At 37.0% G+C, this 19,118-nt stretch overlaps 1 protein-coding gene across 19 annotated transcripts in view; it reads right to left on the bottom strand.

Annotated features, from left to right (window-relative positions):
* Window positions 1-19,118, bottom strand: part of ARPP21 (cAMP regulated phosphoprotein 21) — a 158,917-nt gene that overhangs the window by 72,571 nt on the left and 67,228 nt on the right. For 5 of the 19 annotated variants that reach the window (XM_033212973.1, XM_033212984.1, XM_033212974.1 and 2 more), the window contains exons 10-14: window positions 16,694-16,802; window positions 14,704-14,805; window positions 7,949-7,986; window positions 6,065-6,124; window positions 1,819-2,051 (exon numbers count right to left, since the gene is read on the bottom strand). In XM_033212973.1, coding sequence (XP_033068864.1) covers window positions 1,819-2,051; window positions 6,065-6,124; window positions 7,949-7,986; window positions 14,704-14,805; window positions 16,694-16,802 — 542 coding nt within the window. Of the gene's footprint in view, window positions 1-1,818; window positions 2,052-6,064; window positions 6,125-7,948; window positions 7,987-14,703; window positions 14,806-15,898; window positions 16,304-16,693; window positions 16,803-19,118 lie in introns of those variants that run through there. The other 14 variants (XM_033212977.1, XM_033212986.1, XM_033212978.1 and 11 more) reach the window with 13 other exon arrangements.

Here is a 19,118-nt window from a genome sequence, read left to right as displayed (position 1 = left end):
TATCTTTCTCCTTATATAGAAAAACATGAGATAATTTTTAGGAGGAATTTGTCCTAATTATGTTAAACCATCAGCAAATGAACCCAGATTTTGCATGGATGTGGGGAACCCCTAGGACCTAACATGAGTGTAAAGTGTAATTAGGAAAATAGCCACAGTCCAGGACAGCCCGTGTCTAAACTCTAACTGGGGTTCTCCATTCTTCATCCCACTCCTGCCTTGGCCTCCCACTCACCTGTCACTTCAGGATCCTGAACGCTGCACCTGTACAATCTGTCACCCAGAGCATACGACGGAATCACAACTCTCAACCCCCCCACCCAAGAGAGTGTCAGGGAATTTGATTTTCTAGGACAGACCAAAACAAAGCAAAAACAGTTACATACTAAAATCACAAACTTCAGTTCATGGAGTGCCAGTAAACGGTCATTTGTCACCTTCCTGAGATTTTAGGAGGTATTTTAATTGTGAACATTCAAAAATAATTCAAAAACAATAGAGAATAATCTTTTTTTTTTTTTTTTTTTTTTTTGAGACGGAGTCTCGCTCTGTCGCCCAGGCTGGAGTACAGTGGCCGGATCTCAGCTCACTGCAAGCTCCGCCTCCCGGGTTTACGCCATTCTCCTGCCTCAGCCTCCCGAGTAGCTGGGACTACAGGCGCCGGCCACCTTGCCCGGCTAGTTTTTTGCATTTTTTAGTAGAGACGGGGTTTCACCGTGTTAGCCAGGATGGTCTCGATCTCCTGACCTCGTGATCCGCCCGTCTCGGCCTCCCAAAGTGCTGGGATTACAGGCTTGAGCCACCGCGCCCGGCCGAGAATAATCTTTAGGAGACAGAAGAGCTAGAAATGGCAGACCATGAGGGCATTTTGCAGACTCATGTAAGCATCGTGGTGTATGCTTCCATCAGTTTCAAGTTGTTTCTAGTTAATGGCTCTTCTAGGTCTCTCATTATCACTCACCTTCCAAAGACTGTTCATGCAAACTTGAACAATCTACTTCAGAATCACGTTATTTGCTTCACTTGGAAAAAAAGATACAAGCACCTGGTAACTTGGAAATTCTAAACCTTTCTACACTCACCTGTCTTATCTGCAAAGCAGGGGTGCAAATATTAAATGGCAATAATAAAAATGAATAAGGATAGAGTTTATTGGGAGCTTATAACTTGTCAGACATTATTCAAGTTGCTTTATGTATACTGACTCTTTTAGTCTTCATAATATTTCTACAATATAGGTACTATTATTATTTCTATTTATCAGATGAAGAAAACAGAGGCACAGGATGGTTAAAAACAAAACAGACCCAGGATTGTACTAACAGCCTTCCAATGCAAGAACAAACGCTATTAATATTATAATTATCTTACAGTGTGGTTTTAAGGAATAATTCATATTATTAAATTTAAAAGCAATAGCAAACTTTTGCTAGGTAGTTACTGTAATGCAGGTGCCATGGTAATCATTTTTATATAAATAATGCAATTTAAACTTAAGTTTACTGAGTAAATTTAAATTAAGTAAGTAAACTTAAGTACTTAAATACATAAACACTAAGTCTACTGAGGTGGGTTTGAATAGCATTACATAACCTACATTTTATAGATGAGAAAACTAAAGTTTGGAGAGGTTAATAACTTGACCTAGGCACATAACTGGAAAGAGGCAGTAGCCTATTTAAATTGTACCTTCTTTCCAGCTATCCCTGTGATTAATATCATCATTATCAGTCAACTGAAAGTCAGAGAGAATGGTGACCATATGGCTTGTGTAGAATCCAAAAAATACCACGGGACATAAACACATTCAGTACTAACTACCTGCTTTGGACAGCTTCCCGGTACTCCTGGTACTGGAAGTACTGTCACCCCTGGTCAGCACCGTGATGCCCCCAAAACTCGCCGTCTTGGTCATGGCGGGCTTTAGATTGCGGTTGGAACTGTCGGAGTCTGTGCTGCTCCAGGCCCTTTGGTGGTCAGACCACTTGAGTTCATTTTCTGAGCTGCTCTGTCGACTCCCGGATGTTCTCCCTGAGCCATCTCTGTTGCCCCTGGAGTATGACCACCAGAAAGATGTACAGGGACAGGATTACCTTACATGAATGGTGTGGGTAGGCACAGAGCAAGGCTTTCCTTGGAAGGTCATCCACACAAGACCCTTCCTACCAACCGTTTTCATTAAACCAGTTGCCTCCCAGTGTTACAAATATTTTGATGACGTATAGACAGATAACATCACACATAACACACAGGTTACAAACAGAAAAACCAAACCTAGAAATGTCACATGATCCCTCTGTCAGTGAAGGAGAAACAACTAAAAAGACATGGTATAAAATGTAATTGTTAATTTTTCTTGCAAAGAGAATAGGGGGATAAGTTCTCCTGACTCAAATCAATAATTAATTAATGTTCAGAAGTAATTGTGATCTTCAATGATTCTAAAAGTAACTCCCACCAAAGAAGACTTTTTCTCTCTCTTTAGCACAAAATAATTGTCAATGGAAAAATGCACACAGATCCAGAGCTGTGAATTCACATTCCAGCTTTATGAGATACACATCTGAAATCACCAAGGCTTTGACAGATAGTGTAGAAATCATGGAAATTACTCTATTAACCTATGGTAAGAATTTTGCCCACTGAGTTTAACCTTCATGGTCAGAGGAAAGAACCCTTTAATTCTTTTCACGTAGAAAAACTTTTGAAAATAACAACAGTGTAAACACTATACACTGACACAAAACTTTCCAAGGGGAACAATGGAAATAACAAAAAAAGCTCCTCAGGTGAAATAACACAATTGTTCAAACTTCAAATAGAAAAAGGAAGAGATCCAATAGTCAGAAGTGAAGTTTGAAGACTTTAGAGTATCTCTCAGAAACATGCAAAATTGCATGTGCTTTATAGAGAAAATTGATGAAATTTGCACTTTCATTGGTTTCCAATCTGTCTAAAGCATAACTTTGTTAATAAATTCAAAACTTTATCTGAAGATAAAAATAATGCATCAGTAAAATACCTTAAGATTTTAATGGATTATAAATAAGTAAAGGGAATATAAATCTCGATCAGTAAATATAACACCTAATTCATATTCGCAATGCGGCATATTTAAGCCTTGATTCAAATCTCTCAGATGTCATTGGTAGCTTCATTGAAAAATATTTTAAAGACAATAATGTGCTGTTGAGATGTTTGAAGTGCACACATGTGATTGAAATACTCACTGACAAAATTGTACAGACTACAAAGAAAATTTTAAGTGTTGCTTTAAATTTACTCACTCAACTTTTTCTTTTATTTCAGCCAAACATAAGAAAGTAAATGGATCCAAGAAATAAAAATGAAATAATTGATTTGTGACAGGAACTTTGTAAAGCAAAGGGAGGAAGAGGTACAGAATTTTCACAAAACAAAAAGCACTTTCGAGTGGAAGGTTAGATGAAAATACTCAGTGCCCTGCCATCCTCTATTAGTATTTTACAAACATTCTCTCTGTTCTCAGTACCACAGGGATGACTGGTTTTAGAAATAAGAACCACTTGATGAAAACCAAGTTATAGGTTTGAACGACCAGACCTTCACCAATGACCAGATGGCTTTACCTCTTAAACTCCTTTGAAATTCAAGAAAGCCATGGGAGATAGAGTGGAGAAATGGATAACCTTTTCAATGACTTGGTGTTCCATTTCTGATTGTCTTCTCTTTAAACCTCCAAATTCAACTTCATTCTTCTCCCATAATCATGATTATGTTAACCTGTCTTTTACAAACTCTAGCAAAATCATTATTTAGCAACTGTGAATGCACCAGAAATGTGACAATAATCTCATTTGCAGCTAATTTGAAATATGTATTATAGAAAAACACTGGCTTGATGATTTGGGAGTGGTGCTTAGCCTCAGAGTGCAAGATGCATGAGATGGAAGCTCTTCATATGAGGGTGATCCCTTGTTCTCATTACTAATTCTGCTTCAATTATCTCTTTAGCCATGAACTCTGCACTTCCATGGCAGGAATCCAGACTTCCTGTAAATGCCCACGTGATTGAGCCTTTTGGGTAAAGAAGGCAGTCACCACTATTTCTGGGTTCAATTTAGTGTGTTGTAGTCTATACCCTTCTCCCTTGTAGAGCTTTTATAAGAGCTTTGAGAAGTTCCTTTAGACTTGTGCCACATCGCCTGCTCAATAAGGCAACCTAAGATTTCTCTAACTTCTCTGCCTGTATCTCACTAGCTCAAATCACTGTCCCAAGCCATAATCTGTGCATTTAAAAATGAAAATTTAAGTTGCTGCTTTAGGGAGTTAGCATTAATGAGATTCAAAAATAATGTATAATTCTAATTTATGATTCCTAGGTATTTCTACATCAAAACATATTTTGTACGTCTCTATTTTATACTGCACTATCATCTTAACAGCGGTGAAGTGAGGTCCAGTATTGAATTCCAAATCTGTTTGGATGTGGGATCATAGGCATCGTAGAAAACCACATGCACAGGTGTCTTCCCTTCTCTCCTAAGCCCAGTCTTGGTCCTCGCCTACTGGAATCCAGGAAGATGATAGTACTGAGATATCTGGTCATTGGAACTAGCCCTCTTGTAAGTAACTAGAATTTCATCCCAAGGTAGTTATAAAGCATATCTTTTAAGCTCTGCTTCTGTGCTGATTAACACAACTGAAAATATTTATTTTCCTTTATGTCTAAATGTATCTTTTTTGCCCAGGTTAAGGATGATATACATCTTGAATTGCTTTTACAATTGTGTGAATGACTTTGTGCTAAGTTACCTTTCTGAGTTTCTGTGCTTGGTGATTTGGGTGAGTGATGAAATCCATATTTGGGATGGCTAACCTGAGTATATGGTAGCTCTAGCTTGGGGACAGATTTGGGATTATGTAAAACTAATTGGCCTTTAGGGGACAAGAACCCATGTTTTATCTATATTGGCCTAAACAAACTAGGTCATAGTGTGTGAGCACAGGAGTAATGGTAAATTTTAGCTTTTCTCTGAGTTTTCAAAAGAAGTGCAAAGTTATTTTCTTAAATCTTCAAGTGTGAAAAAGAAAATTAATTGTCTAATGATACATAAGGAAGATTTCATAAACTTCATAGTTCAATCTAGAAAAGTGAGGGAAGTCCAAAAAGAAGCTTCTGTTTTTTGTTTCCATCAAAGTGTAAGATAAATTAACTTTACTCATAATGAGTTCTAAAGTCCAGACTTATTGCAAAAACGCACTCTCTCAACATTCAATTCATCTGCTTTTCTTAGTATTTTCTTTCAAGTGGGTAAGAGTTTTTGTTGTTGTTGTTGTTGTTGTAGTAATTTCTACAATGGAGGTAAATCCTAACATTCGTAAACCCATTAACACATTAAATATATATAGTGGATACTGAGTATACTTATAGTACTGTGTACACTTTGCTCTACAATGGATGTCAGATATACATTGAATAGAGCAGTGAGAAAATGGGTATGGTTCCTCTGCTTTCATAGAGCTTCTAGTCTACTATAGAACTTTAAAAAATATTATCATCCTTTCCCCTTAGCCCACAGAGATTTTAATTTAAGTAGGTCATTATAATTGGAAGGAACCTCATCTCTTCCTTTAGAAATAAAATTCACCCTTGAAAACACACTGTTTGAAGTATTATAACAGATAAAATTAAAAGTTAGTTACCCAAATAGGGCTATCATTGATTTATTTTCCAGTGTTGAGAATGTACGTACAATTGCAATCTGTCAGGGAAAATTTAACTCAGAGTAACTTACTAAAGTTAATTTGGGAAAATTAAAACAGTGTGCTACCAAAGTTAGCTCCGAAAAAGCAGAAAACTAGAAGAACCCTAATGAATTGTAGACAAAGTGATAGATTGCCAGTCGCATATCTCATACTACCCAGTATGACTTCCATACTAGCTATGTAACAAGATTTACAAAGAAATAACTGGACTTTTAAAAATAAACAGATATATTTTACACAAGTACACTAATATTTAACATTGATTCTACCACATAATCTGAAAAAAACACAGTTTAAGAAAGTAAACCATACCAACCGAAAGAGCTGTCTTTTCTTATAGGTCTCATTGCATATGTTACTGTCTTCCAAGAGCCTACTGGAAATGAAAAACATGATTTTTATGATATAAATCCTAAGGGTACTAAATGCCTTGTGTTAAATGGATGTGTACTCTACTACAGCACAAATCAATCCCATACAAAGATTTATTTATACGATGTTGAATTTTGCCATAATAAATTAATGCCAGCTTGATAGGATTAAGATCTCTACCCTAGGATTAAGACACTGATACTAGGTAAGGGGAAAGGAAGGAAGAGGAAGTAGAGGGAATAGAAAAGGAGAAAAGAGATTGATATAGATATAAGAGAGATTTAATTACATATATTAGTAGCGTTTTTAGAGTAATATATTAAAACTATTCTTTATATTTTGGGATAATGAAATACTGGCATTCCAGAGGTCGGTATCCAAGAAATGTATTTATTTTTGGAGGGAAGTCACTTAATTCTATTTTTGGTTTCCAGGACCATCAAGACCTGTTAACATATGCAATACATATATATGTGACCAATTATTGTAATGGTGAATATAATCCAATATAATATAAGGGATACTCAAATGTAAATGGATAAGATTAGGGAGGAAGATAGTGAAAATCATTGGCTAGGAGACTAGAGGATAAGGTTTCCCATGAATCTGAATTGTAGATGCTCACTTAATCTTTTTGGCAAAGCTAGAGTATTTTTGGAATCCTTTAGAATCACCTGCAAGATGTCAATCCTTATAGATTATTGGTTTTACTGTAAATAGGGAATATTTGTCTAAATATATACGGACTTTGAAGTTTTCTGTGAATCCCTTTTATGTGTTTCTCAATTTTATCTCTTCTTCTAAAAGAGATTATTCTATTAAGGGGTTTAGTCACCTTACTTGAAGATTTCCAAATGCAAATATGAATGATGGAATTTTTTAAGCTGATCATCTTTAATGCCCAGTTTAAATTTCTCTGAGTACTGGCATTTAATCAGTATCCATTTTAATCAATGGTATAGGGATACCCATTAAGCAAACCCCTGAAATAAAATTAACCACCACTTTATTTATAGACACTATATTTTCCAATCAAGTTGCCCATTTTGATGCCTCTTAAATGTGATTAGTGTAGTTAATGTGGATTCCTTAATTTGCCCTGAGTATCTGCAATTAAATCAATGGGGTATTTTAATATATATGTCAATTTAGAATGATTTTTGAAGGGTGTATATTAAGTTTGAAAAATTTTTGCTCTTATCTCCAAGATTTTCTTTAAATGTTATAACCCATTTATTTTACAACTACCTCCCCCTACTAACTCCTATGCCAGGTAAACTGCTAAATCTAGGCCAGTTTAGATAAGATTTTCAAGGTCAAGTCTTTTATGAAGATGAATAGATTGTTTAGAATAAAAAAACTGGAAAGAATATTATTTCAATCGTTACTTGTATAGCTATATATCATTATAGGGCACAGGAAGTGGCCAACAATACCAAATATATGCATGCTTCTAGCGGACTACTAAATAAGCCAATGAAACTGCAAGTTCCTGTGATGTCTCAATATTTATTATTCTTAATGCCTGGTGAAAGTAATAGGAAGTTTACCTTTGCAAGGACCAGAAATTGAGACTTTAAATGAGAAAAATTTTTACAATTCTGTTTGGAATTAACTGAGGGAAAATTTTTTCCAAATTAGATAATTTTTAGATGTGTTAAATAACATATACGTGTGAATATATATGTGTGTACATGTAGATATATGTATTTGCTAATACATATATTCAAGTACACACTTATATATGGGATATATATTTATGAATATACAGGACACACATGACAGACGTTGTTCCTCTAAAGACATGGAAAAGTAAATTTTATTTTACCTGTTTTCCACAAAAAGGCTTTCCTGGGAGCAAACTGACTGAAAAATAAAAAAAGGCATTGGATCAGACGTTCTGGATATGCTGAGGGATCCCAAATACTTGCCTGATTTAAAACTAATTTGCCCCTAATAGGGGAAAAGAATTAAGAAAAATAGGTACAAAAGATAGAAATAAAAAAGGAAAAAGGTAGGTTAGGATTAGAAAAGTAAGCAATTCTCATGCCGCATAGGGTATTTTTTCTTCAGGGCGTCTCCAGGTTTTAGGTTTAGTCTGTTCAGCATGGAGGTCAGAAGAAGAGAAATGTGAATGAAACCGCTGGAGAAATGTGTGGCCGTCGGATTCTGGGCTAGTGGTTTCTTCTGGAGCTGCAGAGTTGCAGCCACCAACCAACAAAAGCCAAGGGAAAGGGTTCAAATCAAAGCAGAGCATGCAAACTCCATACGATCCACCTAAGAATGGGAGAGCCATAAAGCCACAATCCTGAAATTATTACCTGGTAATGATAAACTCTCATGAAATAAAGAGATTGACTGCAAGACTCTCAAAATTGAAGAAATGCCATCAATTATTAATCTTAAGAGGGGAAGGCCAGAAGACAAGCTAATTAAAAAAAAAAAATCAAGCTCCATCTAATATTTCCCAGCTTTTCACATAGAAAATCAATGACTTTCTTCTTAGCTTCTATTCACCAAACATTCATTTCTCTTCTATCGTGTGTTTATGCACAATGTAGGGAGGATAAAATTCCATTACCATTACATACTGAGGAAAGGTGGATCAAATTAAATTTAAACAAATAGAAAAGAGAAGTCTAGACAAGATGTGGTGCTGTGATCCTATAATAGGGTGACTGTATTTAGGAAGTAACACAAAACCATTTCTAAAGTACTTAAGTTTCTAAACATAAATAAATGCACATCCTGCTATATATGTAGATTTTCCAAATGATGAATAAATGATCTGTTAAAGGGATAAATAGAAACTTAACAGGTCAATTTTAAGATAAAATAAAGCTAAAGAAGTAATAATAACCTTTCAATAACCAATTATTGACTTAAAAGATTCTGCTAATGTAACCACTGCTGAGAGGCAAGCAGAATATCGGTTTCTATTTTCATTTTGCTAGAGAAATAATTTCCTTCCACTAAGTCAAAGGGCTAGATTTAGACATGGGGTTTCCTCAGTGTTATGAGCATTTCAGTGAAGGTGTCTCTAGAATAGTTTATGCTTTAACCTTTTTGCACTTAACATGCATCCTGAATTTCAAGTGTGCGAAAACCTCATTTAAGAAAAAGCAAAAAGAGACAATTAAAAGATAAGGCTTTTTGGAAAACACCTTTTTAAAAAAACTTGACATTTATATATGAAAGGGAAACAAGGAAAAACGATGTGCCATTGGCATTCCTATGAAGGGCTCTTTACAGTACACTAAATGTCCTGACTTCTTTTATTTCCTTTAATTTGGTTTTACTATTGGCTGGAGTCAAGTAAGGTATGTAAAAGAAAGTGAGGTTAGCTAGATATATATTATGAGTTTATACATTGCTACTTTTCAGCTCATAATTGGAAACCGGTTGATTGTGTTTATAATGTTTTGTCTGGATATTGGAATTATTGAGACTCTATTTCTCTGAAGGAGTTAATTAAAGACATAGTGACCTCTTCAGACTCAATGTAATAGCATCGGGGGAAAGTTAAGAACCCCAAACTCTGTATTAAAAAGTAAGATACAAGCAAGTCAAAGATACCTTGCCCACGCCAAAGTGGTGGCTCACACTTATAATCCCAGCACTTTGGGAGGCCAAGGCAGGCAGATCGCCTGAGCTCAGGAGTTCGAGACTAGCCTGGGCAACATGGCGAAACCCTGTCTTTACAAAAAATACAAAAATTAGCAGGGCATGGTGGTGCACACCTGTGGTTCCAGCTATTGATAGACTGAGGTGGAAGAATCACTGGAGCCCAGGAGCTAGAGGTTGCAGTGAGCCGAGATCTTGCCACTGTACTCCAAGCTAGGCGACAGAGACCCTGTCTCAAATTTTTTTTTTTTTTAAATAAAAAATACCTTGCCCAATAATACCTTGAGCATTTTTCTGATTTCTTTGGAAAGTTTCTTAAAAATTATCTCATTATCCCCTCAACTACATTTTCATAAATAAGATAGATACAGTTATGGGCTGTGATTCAGTAGCTGATGAAAATAAACTTTTTTTTTAAGTAGTATTAATAACTTGCAAATTTTAATAGCAGAGAAAGATAAAATTGTCACAGTAATTAAGTGCAACATTCAAAGCTGTCACTTATATGCATTTTCGGATATAAAAGGCTTGCTTCTTTTTAAAAGAAGAAAAATGATTTTGCTTAATGGGTTATAGAGTTCTCTCCCACATCCCACCCTCAACTCTGGTGGCACCACATGCCCTTATCACCCATTCCCACTGAAGAGGAGTCCCAGCACATGCTAGGAGGACCACAGATGAACTCTTCACTGAACCCCTATTTATACACAAATATCTTTCAGAAATTAGCCTCCAGGCAAAACATACCTTCTCAAGTGTATTACTTTATCAATTTAACCTTCCCAAAGTCAGTTACATTGCATAGAATTAACCACAAAATAAGCCTAAATAGAAAGTTTTGCCAAAGGAAAAAAGAACATTTCAAATATACTGACTACAAAAAATACATTTATTATTTGGGTACTAAATTCTAAATTGTTGTTTTGACTTACAACTATTTAGTTCTCAAATAATGAAGAAATTTGTCTTATCTCAAGATGTCAAAATTCTCAAAGTGGATTTGAATTTGTTTCTGGAAAATCCCCAAAGCAACTCACATATTTTATGTGCCTGTATACAAAAGTACTCTCTCTCTCTCTCTCTCTGTCTCAATCTCTCTCTGTCACACACACACACCACACACACAAACACACGCCCCTTAGACACCAAGATATATTTGGACAATATTCAAGAATGTGTCTGATTTTAAAATAAATTTGACTGTTGCTAAATTGTAAATACTAGGAAGTATTTCTGAAGTCTCTGCTTTTACTTCAAGTAGCAAAACAATACATTTAAGCAATATTTGAACCTGTTTGAATAACTCCACTACTTAAATAATAATTGTCAAGGAAACCTGCTTTGTTAACTCTGTTTTCAAATTATGAAGAAACTTAACTAAAGACCAGCTATGAAAAAGATTAGAGTTCTGTAACATAGTTTCCTTATGCTGGATTCTTTGCATTTGTTCTCTAATTGATTTAATATACTGTAATTATCATCTTATGAAAGAATGATCTTGTGCCTCAGCCATTTGGGCACTCGTAATGATCACTTGGGGATCTGGAAGTACTAGATGAAGGTCCCCTAAAGTGTGCTGGCTTTATGTTTGTGTCAATAGAGGATACAGTAATAGTCTCTTTAAACAGAGTCAACCCCAACGATCCCTGCCATTTGATATTCACAACCTTGTGTGGTACTTCCCACACTGTTCCAAGGTTGATCTGAGTGTCCAAGACAATATAGCTGGGGAGACATATCATTTCCAAGATTAGGTTATAAAAGACTGTGGCTTCCATCTTGGGCTATCTTTCTTTCTCTCTTAAATCACTTTCCTCAGGGGAAGCTAGTTGCCATGTCAAGAAGACATGACATGTCTTTCCTCAGGGGAAGCTAGTTGCCACGTCATGAAGACCAAACAGCCTAGAGAAGCCTACATTGTAAGGGACTGAGATCTCTAGCCTATAGCCAGTGAATAACTGAGGCCTTCCAATAACCATGTAAGAGAGTTTGAAAGCAGATAACCACTTGATCAAGCCTTCAGATGATTGCAGCCCCAGTTGACAGCTTAACTGCAACCTCGTGTAAGACTTTGAGCTAGAATCACCCAGCTAAACCACTCCCAGACTCCTGATCCATAGAAACTGTGAGTGTTTTTTGTTTTTGTTTTTGTTTTTTTTTTTTTTTTTTTTTTTTGAGACGGAGTCTCGCTCTGTCGCCCAGGCTGGAGTACAGTGGCCGGATCTCAGCTCACTGCAAGCTCCGCCTCTCGGGTTCCGGCCATTCTCCTGCCTCAGCCTCCCGAGTAGCTGGGACTACAGGCACCCGCCACCTCGTCCGGCTAGTTTTTTGTAATTTTTAGTAGAGACGGGGTTTCACCGTGTTAGCCAGGATGGTCTCGATCTCCTGACCTCGTGATCTGCCTGTCTCGGCCTCCCAAAGTGCTGGGATTACAGGCTTGAGCCACCGCGCCCGGCCTTTTGTTTGTTTTAAGCTGCCAAATTTTGGAATTTTTTGTTATAAGACAGTAAATAGCTAACACATGGAAAATACCAGTGGTATGATTGCATATCTCTAGCAGAACTATACAGATAGAGAGAAAGACAATGGGTGTTTCTTGCCCTCTAAGAGAAAGGGTCTTAACCTTTTAAGGGTTATGGAAACTTATAAGAATATGATATACAATAGGCACCATTTCTTTAAAAAATGCACACATGTTCATGAACATGATTTGCAAATGATGTCTGGGATTTCACTGAATCCTTCAAGCCCTTCTATAAGGATAGTCTGGGTATCTGATGCCAATTTAAACCCCTGCCCTAGGATATCAAGTTAAAAGGCATGCTAGATACAGGCTGGTCCTCCACTCAAATTAGTAAAGCCAGAAAAGCTGGCCACTAGAGAGGCTACCAAAGGGGCTCACACCTCTATTCCTACAGGGAGAAGAAGCCACAGCATTTTAAAGAAGGTTGCCAAATGATTTCATAGATTAAAAAAGCTATGGCAATAGCTTGACATTTAAGCTTTCTCACATTTAAATGTGCTTTTATTTTTTTAAAGACTGTTGATACAGCATGTGGGCACAGATGCTTCAAATAGCAACACTTGCCTAAAATGTTTAACCCAGATCCCCAGATGTTAATCTCATTAACAAGGTTGTAGAGAAATGCAATGACTAAAGAAAGTCCTGCAGACCCTGTCTCCCTGTGACCTCTCTTTGGACATAAGGGTTGGCAAATGAAATACGCAGCACAGGTGTCATCTTCATGACAGACAGGCATCAGTGACAGACTTTCTGTCACCTAGCTGTCAAGTGTCTAGCAATGTGACACAACTTGAAAAAGAGCATAATATTGTTTGTGCATTTTATGTGGGGTTTGTATTTTCTTTTCAACATAACTCATTCACAAATTACTTGACCTGCCAGGACCAGAGTGTGAGGGAAAATGTATGTGTGTGTGTGTGTGTGTGTGTGTGTGTGTTCACGTGTGTGTGTGTGTGTGTTTGAGGAGAAAGAGCAGGAGAGAGAGAATAAGAACAAAAATGAATTAGCTTTCAAAAAAAATTATCTCTAAGAAGCTCTATGAAGGTCTCCAGACAGGAAAATGCTACTTCCCAGGCCACTGGAGGCATCCTTATCCTATTATGACTGGAATAGATCCTCTCATAACTTCATTCTTGTATCCACCAACCACAATTAAAGGCCCACCGTATGTCAGGCTGTGTTTTGCATTATCTAAAATTCTGACCATAATCAAAGTCTAAGTAGCCTACCCATATGCAGAGTCTTCTAAAATTGCATCCAGACCTCCAACTAGGGTAACTTCCATCTCTCTCATTCTCTCACTCTCCTAATTTCAGAGCTCTTAGCTGGATTATCCAATCATCAAAATTCTATTTCAGTGTGTTCAAGAAAGGTGGCGGGGGTTGTTGGGGGGTGGGATATAAACGTGAAAGAAGTGCAGTGGTGGAGGAGGTTGAAGCTCCCCTGCACTTTCATATTAAAGGAACCAGCACCAGCTGGAAGATCAGAGAAACTGGCTTTGGCCTGAAACTTTTCAGGACAGCAGTCTTCCTCCAAGTCAAGCACTGAAGCCTACTTCTCTGGGCTGGCTTTGTGTGGCCTCCAGAAGCAGATCATAGCAGGAGATCAGATATTCCACCAGACTCAGCAAAGCTTGCAGTGTTGGCCACGAAGTCTTACAAAGGAGCTCACGCTTCTACTTAGGCAGGGTGAAGAACCCACATCATTTGAGGAGGTTGCTAAATGATTGCATGGAATGAAAACGCTATGGCAGTTGCTTGCCCTTTTCCTTGCATTTAAATCCAGGCTCTATTTTTTTTACCTTTTAATGTTTAATTAATTGCATTTTATCTTGACCATAGTGGGTAAAGATAAAAAATTCCAACCTCTTTTTTGTTGTTGTTGGGATTTGTTTTATGATTATTACCTTGACAAACTGATCACAGATCTGATTTGAAATTGAGGAGAAACATAATCTAACTTTGGTGTAATGAATTGTCCATATTTGCTAAGAACCCAGAAAATACTCATTGTATATGGATATGTGTGTGAGATAAACAGATTCTTTCTTCTTTGTAATTCTTTCCCCTGTACAATGTTGTTATTAAAAAGGAAACAACACTAGGTAGGTAGTCTGTTGGCTAATGTGGAGGTGAACGCATTTCTTCAAATCTGACAACCGCTCTCTGTACTTAAGGTCTATATCACTGACCAAAATCATACCTCTCTCTGTGTCCCCACCAGTCATATCCTAAGAACATGCCCAAACCCTTGGCTAGATTTCTATCAGTTCCCTGAACCAGATCCTCTTCCAAAATCACCTCTAGTTTTCTTCAGTTTGATTTGTTCTTTGGCTCCAGGCTTTTTATTCCCTGCCACCTCGCTGTCTGGGAATGAGGAAGCCTTACTGCTGATGGAAGGAGTGCACTAAAGAGGCAATTAAAACAACTACTCACATCGTGTGCAAATATTCTCTCCCTCACTCTCTGATATTCCTCTTCTCTCTCTTCAATTGATTTACTTCGTCTGTCATCTCTAAATGGATGCATTCTGTTTTGCTGAACAGAAAAAAGAAATCAGGAGGGTTATCCAAGTTGCGTTGTTAGAAATCTGCGGTTAAGCAACTGTCAGCTAAGAATAATAAATGTTCACTTAAACAAATGGAGTCTGAAAAGTCTTATTCTCTCTGTTCCCTGAGGAGGCTGTGTTGGGTGCATGTACCAAGTGTGTGCATGACATGCAGTAATGAGAGGTGTTTGCTGCTGCTGGTAGGTTCCTCACTGGATGCAATAGCACAGGTGTTTCCAAATGAGTTCACCTCACTGTGCCTCAGGTATTCAGCCAATTCACATACATGGTGGCTCATCACTGATGGACTCTGTCTCTCTTGCTTACCTGTGTGGTTCTGACTCCTCAGAAGGAGGCAGAATGCTGGTGAAAAAAGAGGAAGTGGCTAGTTCAAAGTGGCTGAGGGAAGAAATCATTTTGAAAGCTTGGGGACTGGAGAAAAAGCAAGTGAGCAAAGAAAGTAATGAACAGAAAGGAAGATGTAGACACTATCACTTCACCTTCTATTTTGTGTTATTCATTCAGTGACTGATCCTATGAATTGCATTTAGCATAGAATGAATGACCTCAGGTTTACAGGCTAAAATTTAAAAACCTATTTGTTGACAAGAGTCAATACCAAGTAATGCTTCAAAGAACCCAGCATGAGGACTGTTCTTTATCCTATTTTCTGAACTACTTCATGAATCTTAAGTCTCCTTCCATCTATTTTTTCCATTCCTCACAAACTGCTCTGCACTAACCACATCCATCCATCCATTCAACAGACACCCACTAAACATGACACAGGCACATGTTTCATAGTCAACAGGAGCCATGGTGGAGCTTGGTGGTAGTGGGAGGAAACGAGATACAAATGATGAACAAGTTTTCAAAAAGTGCGTCAGAGATGCACATACTGGCTGAATGACTCACTGAGAGTGATTAAAATGGTAACTTGAGATGCATATTGTCTTACCTTTAAAAATTCTAAAGCAAAGTCATTTTCAAAAAAATCTATTTTGATTGTCAGAGACACAAAGTATAATTGTAATGGCATTTATATGACTTTCTATTGTTATTATCATTTAAAAATTTGTGGGATTTTTTTTTGCCATTTACTTAGCTTTCTTCTAGTCACCCTGGATCCCACAGCCCCCATCTAAAAAAGAGATTTAGTAAAGCCTCTTTACTCCTGACCAGGTACCACAAATAAGGCTACTCTAGAACAACATAATGTTTTGTCACAAGCAAAATACACGAGGATAAAGTTCTGCTACACTTCATGCAAAACAAGCAGACAATTTACATGGACCATAAAACATGGGAAGGAAAGGGGATAAAAGACTAAAACATGAACTCAATTCTTTTCTGTGAAGACTTATTTTAGGATAGTTGCAAAATCCACCTGTCCTCACCATAACAAGGTTTGTTCTTTACAGCTACACCGGTTGATCATCGGTCCGTATTGATAATCCAGCTCAATTTGTGCACAACTGAAGGACAAAGCTGTAGGGAGTGGAACGACTGCCATAGTTACACAGACATCTGGAAATGCGACTGACAAAGCTTTACTCCACAGCTCGGAGCCTGTGGCATCCCGACCCCCCCAGACATGCAGCAGAAACTGCGCCAAGCACCACCCATGCAGCCCAACACAGAGCCATTGCTAAAGCAACCAGGACTTTTTTTTTTTTTTTTTTTTTTTTTTTTTTTTTTGCTACCCATTGAATGCCAAAGGGGGAGGCAAGGAGGAGAAGGAGGTTGGAGATAGGACAGTGGTATCAGAGGCAGGGGAGGATTGGCGGGAAGGCAGGGACAACAGAGGGACGACAAGAACATCAGTCAGCCCACCTTCAAAAACAACAATGTCAGCCACTCTCAAACTTGAGAACCAACCTGATTGTCTTCTTTATCAATACTAGAGTTATCTCGCTTCAAGATAAACCGCTTCTGGGATTCTTCACCTTTTTCATCTTTTAAATGTTCACAAAACCTTTGCTCTGGTCTGCCAGCAAAGTAAAACATATCAATAAAAAAGTTTTTTCCCCTTGTTTAAAGTTATTTCTTAGTGTTGTTCTTCCCCCACAGTGTCATTTAACTTAAACGTTTACAAGTGGTTTTGATATTAGAGTTGCTGGCAATATACAGGTAGGTAATGGGATGTCACTTCACATGTTGTTAGAATACTTTTCATTGTTTTGAATTTGGGCTCTTGTTTGCTACATGCTGCTCATCACTGCTGAAATTGAGAAAAAAAATTTAAAGGCCTTCCTGTATATATTGTATAGATGTTTTCTTTAGTTATTTTGACCTCTATTATTCCTGAATTCAAATAACTTCCTGACCATATTCTCAAACAAATATACATGTTTAGAACTTGACAATAACACATTAATTCACCAATGTCTGGAAACCGACAGAATATCTTCTATCACATCTTCCCTTTTAAGAGTCTTTGGACCGTGCAGTGAGAGAGGATCACTTAAAAACTATTTTCTGTCTCCTCCAATAACAAACGCACTGGAATCTGACGCCAGTAGACTCTGACACCCTTGACCATGTCTTGTAAATCAGTTCAGTAATTGGAGAAACTGGAGGTATTTAGTTTAAACAACTTAATGGCTGATTAGCATGGGGAAAATGCTTCAAGCAGTTACACACTATTGATTAGTCAATTGATTTTTTTAGGTCCGCTTAATCATTTGGTATTATTAAAGGAAAGGGCTCCACTTCCTTGTTAATTTCCCACAATTGTCATTGCAGACCACAGAACTCAGTGAATGATCTGGACTTGGGTTCATCCACAGAGGAAGTGCTAAAACGTTTGCTTCTGATTTAGACAGTTAAAATTTATGACTCTCATTAAAGGGTCTCTGTCATATCTGATGTATTACTTCTGAAGCCTAGAAGGTTTTCTGTCCCTGCTGGGTTCATTATGCTTTGAGTCATTAGGAAGCCACTCACAGTGTCTGTTGTGTAATGTGAGTGACCAGTAATTAAGAGAAACTTATCATTTACTCCTAGCTCCAAAATAAGCAAATAGCACTTTGAAAATAAAGAAGAAGTTTAAATGTATAATTCAAATGTTGATGAGAAGCATTTTATCTTTCCTTAAATATGTGTACATAAATTGTAATAATATTGATGAGCAGACAATAGCAAAAAACTGGAAAAGTATCCGTTAGAGTTTTGTAAACTGAGTATAATTTTTGGAACATGGTGTCAATATCTTATTCAATCCTTACAATAAAAGTTTGGTGCAGAAGCAAATATTTTTTGCCTCTTTAAAGACAAGGAAACCATCCCTCCATGCTTCTTTGGATTTCACGTTTATGAATTTGCCCAGTAAGCCACAGGCATCACACAAGCCTGGTCACATCCTTTCAGAGACTCAGTTTTGTTCCTCTGTATTGTACACAGTGGGCTGAAGACCCTCAAACCCAAAAATAAAGAACCAAAATCCTCCAACAAATTATCCTAGTTTTCAATGTAAATGTTTTCCACCAAACTTAAAATGTAACCAAAAACCTGAAAGTGCTAATACGACATATTGAAATCAGTATTCTAGAGAAGTAAACTTGTACTTTACAATGAAAAGGCCATTTACAGTAGATAAATTAAACATGTTTCAGTGTAGCATAGTCACAAGACACTTCAATTTCTTATTACACTGTAAAGATATTACAGTGTAGACTTGCAGGTCCCTGTAAACACTAGCAATTCTCCAGATGTTTTTAAAGCATTCCAACATTTTCAACCAATACTTATATGTTGTTACACACTTTTTTTCCATAGCAAGTGAAATTAGGATGCTGACTTAAATACAGATATTGATTGTATCAATACTATTTTGGTGTCTTCTAATATCCCTAAGCTCTGTAATCTGATAAACTCCAGCTAAGTGAAATGATTTACTAACTTCTAAATTTACAGAAATTTTGTTTGTATTTGTTTATAATTGTCTGTAATTGTCCATTTACAAATAAAATGATCTCAGAATGTGGACTTTCTGATTCATGAGCACAAAGTGAATTTGTTATAGATCGACTTATTGAGGTTGAAAAGCATTAAAGTGAGATTTCCGCATACTAACCAGAATTAGAATTTAAGTTTTATCTCAGTACAGACCTTGTCTTTTTTAAATACTTAAGTCTTAGTGCCTAGAACCATGCCTGGTACCTGAGAGGCATTTGGCTGAATAAATAACTTAACCAATGTATAAACAAATGAACATTTACCACAGCTATTCACAAATCACTATAATTCAGGGACAGATAAAAAAGTCACTTAATAAGATATAAAATTTTAAATCCTATAATTA

This window comes from Trachypithecus francoisi, unplaced genomic scaffold (genome assembly GCF_009764315.1).
Source record: "Trachypithecus francoisi isolate TF-2019V2 unplaced genomic scaffold, Tfra_2.0 Lachesis_group0, whole genome shotgun sequence".
Taxonomy (NCBI): Eukaryota; Metazoa; Chordata; class Mammalia; order Primates; family Cercopithecidae; genus Trachypithecus; species Trachypithecus francoisi.
The sequence above is the reverse complement of the archived record's forward strand: the minus strand, read 5'-3'. Positions and strand labels throughout refer to the sequence as shown.